We start from the raw sequence: 9,049 nt of genomic DNA on the forward strand, positions 1-9,049 counted from the left end.
TTCAGACACGGCGAGGTTAACTCGCACTCTGAGTCAGTCTGCTGTACGTCCACACGCTGCGAGGGCTGCAGTATTTATGAACGGGGTGAAACTCTGATCAGGAGCAGGGTCTCAGAGAGTCGCTCAGAGGGGATTCCTGCTTCTTGTTCTCCCGTCCTGCAGAGAGCAGACCTTTGTTCCTGCTATCGGTGTGGTGCCGAGGTTGTGCGTTTGTCAGGTGGTTGTGCGTTTGTCGGCAAGACCCCGACACACAGGGATCCGAGCGTTAAGTATAAATGAAGTATTATATATTATTATGAAGTATTAATAGCCTGTATCTGAATTAACTGCAAGTGCTGGGGAGGAGAAATGGTCTCCTTCACCTGTATGGAGACACAGCGATGTAGATTATAATCTTCACTGGGTTTAAATATTTGATGCCCTGTCTGCATCCAACACTAAAACTTTTAGTTATGAGTGAGTCAGCATCAGCATCAGGAGGAGGGTGGGGCAAGGTGCTAAACCTACACCATCGCCCCACCAACCCCATCACCACCCTTCACCCCATTACCCCTGGAGTAACCTTGGTTTAGTAAAGTGTCAGAGGGGTTGAATGCTGAAAGAGGGGGGGATCCCTTTCCCACACACACACTGACCCCACCGACCAGCGGGATCATCAGGGAGGTTGCGTCATCCCGTCTGCTCGTGGGTGAAGTCAGCAGGCAGTCCGGGTGCGTCCCGGTACAGACGGGACGGCAGACAGACCCCGTCTGCCGTCAGCGGACCGGCCCCCTCATCCATCGCCGGGTTAACCCCCCGTGCGCTGGTCCCGTTGATGTAGTCGCCCTGCTGGGTTTAATGGGATTCATTCCCTGGCTGTCGGCCGTGATGCATGGGCACACCGGGGCCCCGCCGCACGCCGCCGCGCTCCACACACGCCGCGGTAATGACGGCTTGTTAAACGACGCTAATGAAAACGTCCGCGCTGACAAACGGGCCACAGCCTCACCGACGAGCCCTCCCTCTGCTGGAGTGATACGGGCCGGGTTGGGGCTGACTCACTCCTTCAGCGGCGGCTTCTTCTTCTTCTTCTTCTTCTTCTTCTTCTTCTTCTTCTTCTTCTTCTTCTTCTTCTTCTTCTTCTTCTTCTTCTTCTTCTTCTTCTTCTTCTTCTTCTCCTCCTCCTCCTCCTCCTCCTCCTCCTCCTCCTCCTCCTCCTCCTCCTCCTTCTTCTTCTTCTTCTTCTTCTTCTTCTTCTTCTTCTTCTTCCTCTTCTTCTTCTTCTTCTTCTTCTTCTTCTTCTTCTTCTTCTTCTTCTTCTTCTTCTTCTTCCTGTGGTTAGTGGTGGGCTTCAGGTCAAGAAGTTCTGTGTTCGCTCGCCCCGTGTCCGCGGGCGAACCTGTGGGCTTGGTAGAAAGCCAGGCATCCTCACTCCTACTTGCTTCATTATGACTTCTGAACCAGATACCAGCATGAGGCCAAAGCTCACCTTAAGACAGAGCTCTCCTTAAGGCTCACCTTAAGGCAGAGCTCACCTTAAGGGCCCGCTAGTGGGGTTCGGAGGTATCTTCAATCTTATTCCAGCCGTGGGTTGTAGCGATACCAACCGCAACGGAAGATAGAGTAATTCTTTAATCTTGACTTGCTGCAAACAGCACCACCAAACAGAAAGGTCAACCTCACCATAACAACGTCAGGTACAATATCACTTTATGAAGTTACGTTTACCTGGGTTTGTATGGGGATACATTGAGTCTGCGGTCGGTTGATTGTTGGTGGGCCCGCCCCTCTAAAGGTCGAACCATTCGGTGCTGATGAGGACATTGATCATGGTGTTGTGGTGTCTCTCTCTGCCTCAGGTGGAGCCCTTCCTCCCCTTTGAGTTCTCCTGTGAGGGAATGCTGGAGAGACTGCACGCCTACATCCACAACCAGGTGGGTCTGTGTTTAGACCTAGGGACCAGGGGATGGGTGGGTGTGTCTGTGTGTCTATGAGTGTGTGTGTGTGTGTGTGTTTGTGTGTTTCTAATCTGCCTTGAGTGAGGCTAGGCAAGCCAGAGAACATTGTGGTTGTTTATTAAAGCCGCAGACAAAAGTACAAAGAAAAGTAGTTACACGATACATTCATTGATCTATCTTTCTTGTCTGAGTCGAAAGCAGCGCCCTGAATGAAGAGAACGTTGTCCTTTATATTAGCTATTATGTAGACACCTTGACGGTGAGCTCAACGGTTGACCTTTTAAGAAAAATAAAGCTCTTTCAGCTGAATTACCGTTATGAACGGAGTCTGCGTTTTAGCTCAAACCTTAATGTGTCTGAACTGTATCAGCCGGTCCAGCAGCGCCAGTGTGTTTGAGTGTGCCACTGGTAATGTGTGTGTGTGTGTGCGGCATGGTGCAAATTAGATTATCTGCGTTGAGGGGTTGGAGACATGGAGGAGTGGACGGGTGGAGAGATGGAGAGATAGAGTACAGCTCTGGTTATTGCTTGTGGGGCGTGGAAGCAGCTTAATAAACAGGTTCCTGCACCTGGGGGGGGGGGGGGGCACAGATGAAATTATCAGCTCCTTATGAATAGGATCTGGACCCCCCCCGGTGTGTGTGTGTGTGTGTGTGTGTGTGTGTGTGTGTGTGTGTGTGTGTGTGTGTGTGCGTGTGTGCGTGTGTGCGTGCGCGTGCGTGCGTGTGCGTGTGCGCGTGTGTGTGTGTGTATGGGGCAGACCAGTGCTCTCTCAGGTCCTCATTCTGCCTCCTAATCTCACCCGGTCACCCCTCATGTCGTTTCCGTGGTGATGGACTCACTGGACGGTTCTGAATAACCCTAGTTATCTCTCTCTGTCAGCCAGGGTCTGGCTCATCTTCTGTACTGCAGACAGACAGACAGACAGACAGACAGACAGACAGACAGACAGACAGACAGACAGACAGACAGACAGACAGACAGACAGACAGACAGACAGACAAACAGACAGACAGACAGACAGACAGACAGACAGACAGACAGACAGACAGACAGACAGACAGACAGACAGACAGACAGACAGACAGGGTGGTTCTGAAGCTTTGATGATCAGGGGGCCGTTGTTAGGATGTTTGATTCCTCCCCCTGTCTACAGCCGCAGCTTTTCAATCAAGCTATTATACTTCCTTCTTATACTTTAATTCACTTTCCTCTTTCAAGTGATTAGGTGAAACTCTGAGAGGCCTGGGGTTTGAAGGCTGCTGTTCAACAACAATAATCTTTTATACGATGGATTAATAAAGTGCTTTAAGAAGCCCTCAGACACTTTTGAATGGCAGTTAAAGAAATTCAAAAACCAACCACATAAATTAAATAAACTTTAGTCTCCTCCTCACAGGAGCTCTAACTTTATTAGCTGATTAAGTTAACACACCAGGAGTCAGTCTCAGAATGACTACTATACGATATATGTACTATGCTTTATTATACTAAAGATATTATACTACATATACTTTTGCTAAACATGTATACTGTACCATACTATACCATATAAACTATACTACACATACTAAAGCTTACCATGTATACTGTACCATACTATACTGTACCATATCATACAATACTATACTTATTATCCACATAAAATATCAACCGTTTATACTATGCCATAGTATACAATACTACAAAAAGAACATATCATGTTATACTATAATACACATGCTTTATCATATCATGTTATACTACACTACAGATGCTTTATCGTACTATTCTACACTATAATACACATGCTATATCATATATAGCAAGTACACCTCCCTATGCTATGTCTGCTGACCACACCTTCTCTTCTCATGCAGGACTTCTGCTCTCCTGAGGCGCCCTTCCCCCCACCCAACACCTCCAGGCCTTCACCACCACCTTCATCATCATCATCATCATCAGCATCATCAGCAGCATCAGCCGCATCAGCAGCATCAGCCGCATCAGCAGCAGGTGGAGGTGGGGGAGGTGGTGGAGGTGGAAGAGGTGGAGGAGATGGAGGAGGAGCTGGTGGAGGTGGAAGAGATGGAGGAGTTGGAGGTGGGGGTGGAGGAGGTGGAGGTGGTAGAGGTGGGGGAGGAGGAGGAGGTGGTGGAGGAGGAGGAGGTGGTGGAGGAGGGGTTCTGAGCCCGTTGGTCCGGCTGCAGAACTCCAGCCTGCTGGCGTGGAGCCCTGCTGCCACTGTCCCCACCGTCACCAACAGCACCACCTCCACCTCCGCCCCTCCTCGGTCATGGCCGCCGCTGAGCGCCCTGCGCGCGCTGGCATCGCGGGGCGGCGAGTCCTGTGTGGACGCGTGCCGCGGCGCCGGGCTGGTCTGCGAGCCGGCCTTCTACCGCTTCATCAACAACCAGGACGCCTTCAGCAAGTAAGGAGAACGCTCACCACCACGCACGCACGCAGGCACGGACGCACGCACGCCACGCACGGACACGCACGGTACGCACGCACACACGCATTCCGCACGCACGCTAGCGATGCGCGGTTGGCGGTTGCAGCCCCGTACTCCGCAGCTAAACCGCAGATCGGATGACGTGACAAAACGTGACAGACAATATCAATTCATTATTAAATACACAGACACACGCAAACACTCCCCAAAGGATTTTTTTTTTTTTTAATTAAGTGACGATCCATTCCATGCCGCGCCTCGTTGCAGCGCCTTCCTTATAGGCAACTAAGCAAACATCTCGTAGATGAGACTGCGCCTGGGTTATTTTGTTTCGATATTAGTTATATTTTAAAACAGCACGACATTGTAGCCTACCACTCGTGGAATAAGGAATTTAAAAGAGATTATGGAGTGATTTGACTCAAAAGTGACAATTGGCAAAGGCAGCTCGAGATGTTCAAAGCAAGTTCAACTTCTAGTTCAATAACCTCCACAGCTAAGAAAGACAAATAATAAAGGCAAATTTTGTAAAACTTTGATTTGCAAGGCAAGCAGGCAAGTTTTTGGGTTGTTATACACATTAAAAAATGTGAACAAAGCAAGTTGCACCGTCGTGCGGTGGACTTGTAGCGAATTTTGGAATTAATAGGCTTGAGTCTGCGTTTCTTTAATAGCAAGGCTTTCTTTTATTTGCAAAAAATAAAATGCAATATACACACACACACACTCACACATACACACACACACACACACACACACACCATTACCCCCCCAACACACACACACACACACACACACACACACACACACACACACACACACACACACACACACACACACACACACACACACACACACACAAACACACACAAACACACACACACACACACACACACACACAGCAACGCGCACACACGTAAACCCATTCATGCACACAAACACACCCACACCCACACACACAGACACACGTTGACTCATTTATGCGCAAACACACGCATGCCTGCAAGCACACACACCTCAGATCTCTCTAATACTAGACATGGTGAACAGTGTCTGTTCGATAACCTGTCACTTTTCACCTTTATCTCCCGGATAACTCATTTGCTGAGTCGTTTGGGTCCAAATTGGATTTAGTTATGTCAATAATAACCGTCACATCACTTTCATCTTGAATTATTTGGTTAGTGTTATTTAATTTAATACTTAATCTGGCCATGACAGATAAAGTCGCAGAGATGGGCGACATAACTGAATTATAGCTAAATAAAGTAGCTCTAATTGAAGTGTAGAACAATGAAGGGGCTCTGACTGTAACTGTGCAAAGAAGTTGAGATAAAGAGTGTCAGGAGGAGAAGATAAATGGCTACTTCCATCTACCATCACTGCGCTTTTACTTTATAAACTCCCAGTGGGCTTCCACTTTTAAAAGAGCTGATCTTTCAAAAACATAAACCCACAATGTTCTGTCTCTCTCCCAGAAGTTTAGGTCATGGTTCGCTCTTACCTCTCCAACACAGCGGAGCTCTAACTTTATTGCCCTGTGACCCAATTTTTTGTGTCTGAAAATATTTGCGGCACAATATGTTGTGTGTCTAACCCTTCCACACACGCTTTTAACGCAACCAACTTCTGTAACATCAATGTACTCGTGAACATACACGCATCCCAAACACACCAGTCATTTGCTCATGGCTATGATTCACACAACATATGTAGTGTTGTCTCTACAGGGACTTCTAGGAGATCTCTAAAACATTATAAATAATTTTTCAACCCATCCCAAGCATCTTATATCCTCCCATGACCAAATATGCAAATCAGGCGACCCCTAGTGGAACCCCGACCCACAGGTTGGGCACCATTGCTCTGGAATACATTTAATGAGTCTGGTCAGCTTTTCCAATCATCCCCCCGGTCCCCCACCTACAAGAACTCCTTCCTTCCCCACCGCTGTTTAAATATTTAACCAATCAAAGGAAACTCAATTCTGCACACTTTTTCTGCAAATGCCTGTCTTACCAAGATCCAGAAAAGTTCATCATTGTGCTTCCAGAAGGGGAATGGTTCTGACCTCTCTTCTCCCATCTCCCTCACTATCCTCTCTCCTCTCCCTTCCCCTCTCTCTTCTCCCCTCTCCCTTCTTCCTCCTCTCCCATCTCCCTTCTCCCCTCCTCTCCCATCTCCCTTCTCCCCTCCCCCCTCTCCTCTCCGCCTCCTCTATCCCCTCTCCCCTCTCCCCTCCCCTCTCCCCTCTCCCCCCTCTCCCCCCTCTTCCCCCTCTCCCCCTCCCTTCCCCAGGTTGGACCTGGTGTGTGAGGCCATGGAGGTGGAGAGGAACCACCTGTTCCCGGCCTTCTCCTCAGAGAGCCATGAGTGCAGCCTGCAGACGGAGCCGCTCCTCTATAGCTGCTCCGGCGCCGCCGCCCAGTACCGCCGCCTCTGCCCATGTAGGGACTTCCGCCCGGGCCAGGTGGCGCTCTGCCGGGACTGCCTATGACCCCGGCGCCGCCCGGGGCCGGAGGGGCCGGATGGGAGGGGGGCCGGCCTGTGGGTCGCCCTGCTGGGAGGGGTCTGTCTCTGGATCAAGAGGACCAGGGGAGAGACATTTTAATTCCTGGTGGGAGGGGCCTGTGCCTTGCTGGGAGGGGTTTCTCTACTCCTAGTGGGAGGAGCTACTCCACTATCTCTTGATGGGAGGTGCCTTTGCCTTGCTTGGAGGGGTTTCGGGACGATCTCTTGGTGGGAGGGGCCTGTGCCTTGCTGGGAGGAGCTTCTCAGCTATCTCTTGGTGGGAGGGGCCTGTGATTTGTTGGGAGGGGCCTCTGCACTATCTCTTGATGGGAGGGGCCCGTGCCTTGCTTGGAGGGGCTTCTGGACTATCTCTTGGCAGGAGGGGCTTCTCGACTCCTGGTGAGAGGGGCTTACCTTCTATATCATGGTGGGAGGAGCCTGTCCAGCTCAATGTGGGTGGGGAGATGGAGAGGCCTCAGTATTCCTTGTGGGAGGGGCCTGTAATGTAGTGGGTGAGGCCTACCTACCTGGTGGGAGCTGTGGTCGGTGAGATCTTCCACGGGCCAGACAACACGCACACTCCTGAACTGAACTGAAACTACAAAAATGGCCGCCGCCGTTACCGTGGCAACATGTCTCAGGGAAACGCATGAACACGCTCTCTCTCTTGTTTTGTGACGAGGCTGCTCTACTTGTGGTTGACACGTCTATATGTTCTGCACTGAATGACACTTGTGAAGTTTAACGACAAATTAAACTATGCCAAATGTATCGCAGAAGCTAAGCGTTAGAACGAGGAGAGGCAGGAGAGATCTTCTGCTCTGTCGTGGTCACTGGATGTCCGTACCCGTCGCCGTGTCGTTTGGATATCTGTACTTGATGCACCCCAAGCCCGTATGTAGAGAGGTACTATTTTCTGCGTGCTGTAACCGGTATATTTGTAAATAAATTGTTGTTTTAATAAAAAGGCAAGAGTAAGACTAGCGGAGAAACCATGCTTTGTTTTTTCCGGCATGTGGCTCAGGAGGTAGAGACGGTTGGCTGGTAACCGGAAGGTTGCTAGTTCGATCCCCGGCCTCTCCGATTGGAAGGTGTCCTGAGCAAGACACCTCTTACTGCTCCTGAAGAGCTGGCTGTCACCTTGCATAGCTGACACAGCCTTTGGTGTGTGAATGTGTGTGAGTGATAGGCAGTATTATAGAGGGCTTGGAGTGGCCACTGGTTAGAAAAGCGCTGTATAAGTGCAGTCCATTTACTATCATCTCATGTTCTCGTTTGTTAATCCAGAAAAAGGTACGCTTTGTTTGTTGCTCATGAGGAAACATAAAGAGAGACTTTGAGAGTGAGCTGTGATGTGTCACAACATTACGACAACCATCGCCAGAATAGAAGAGATATCTCTGCTACAATATATTATTTCTTGCCTATAGCAGAGTTTTGAAAATAAATAAGACGGATTAGGCCATCCAACCATGGATAGATTTATTGTCTAACCCCTAACTCAATGACCTGTCTCTGTATTCACTGTCCAAACCCTACCTGCTCCTGAATGACCATCTATATTCACTGTCCAACCCCTACCTTCTGCTTAATGACCTGCCGTTTGCTCACTGTCCAACCCTACCTGCTCCTCAATGACCCGTCTATATGCACTGTCCAACCCCTACCTTCTGCTTAATGACCTGCCCTGTATTCGCTGTCCAACCCCTAACTGCTGCTTAATGACCTGCCGTGTGCTCACTGTCCAACCCTACCTGCTCCTCAATGACCCGTCTATATGCACTGTCCAACCCTACCTGCTGCTTAATGACCTGCCGTGTATTCACTGTCCAACCCTACCTGCTCCTCAATGACCCGTCTATATGCACTGTCCAACCCTACCTGCTGCTTAATGACCTGCCCTGTATTCACTGTCCAACCCCTACCTGCTCCTTAATGACCTGTCTCTATGTTCACTGTCTAACCATTGAGGGATGAGGCCGTTAAGGAGTAGGTAGGGGTAAGCCCTATGGATATACAGTATAATAGGTACTCCTTAATGGCCTATCTCTGTGTTCGCTGTCTAACCCCTTCCTGCTCCTTAATGGCCTACTTTAAATGACTGGACCCCACCACCATCAGCAGTTCAACATGAACCTCCCATTCATCTCCTCCAGTTCTGACTCTT

General features: G+C 49.5%; 1 protein-coding gene across 1 annotated transcript in view; it reads left to right on the top strand.

The window, feature by feature from the left end:
* The window catches only part of LOC115557070 (alpha-1,6-mannosylglycoprotein 6-beta-N-acetylglucosaminyltransferase B), an 80,210-nt gene extending 72,345 nt beyond the window's left edge, over positions 1–7,865 (top strand). The window contains exons 12-14 of the mRNA XM_030374654.1: positions 1,839–1,913; positions 4,067–4,347; positions 6,670–7,865. Coding sequence (XP_030230514.1) covers positions 1,839–1,913; positions 4,067–4,347; positions 6,670–6,868 — 555 coding nt within the window. The 3' untranslated portion in view covers positions 6,869–7,865. The remainder of the gene's footprint in view (positions 1–1,838; positions 1,914–4,066; positions 4,348–6,669) is intronic.
* The last annotated feature ends 1,184 nt before the right edge of the window (positions 7,866–9,049 follow it).

Source organism: Gadus morhua, chromosome 2, assembly GCF_902167405.1.
Source record: "Gadus morhua chromosome 2, gadMor3.0, whole genome shotgun sequence".
NCBI lineage: Eukaryota > Metazoa > Chordata > Actinopteri > Gadiformes > Gadidae > Gadus > Gadus morhua.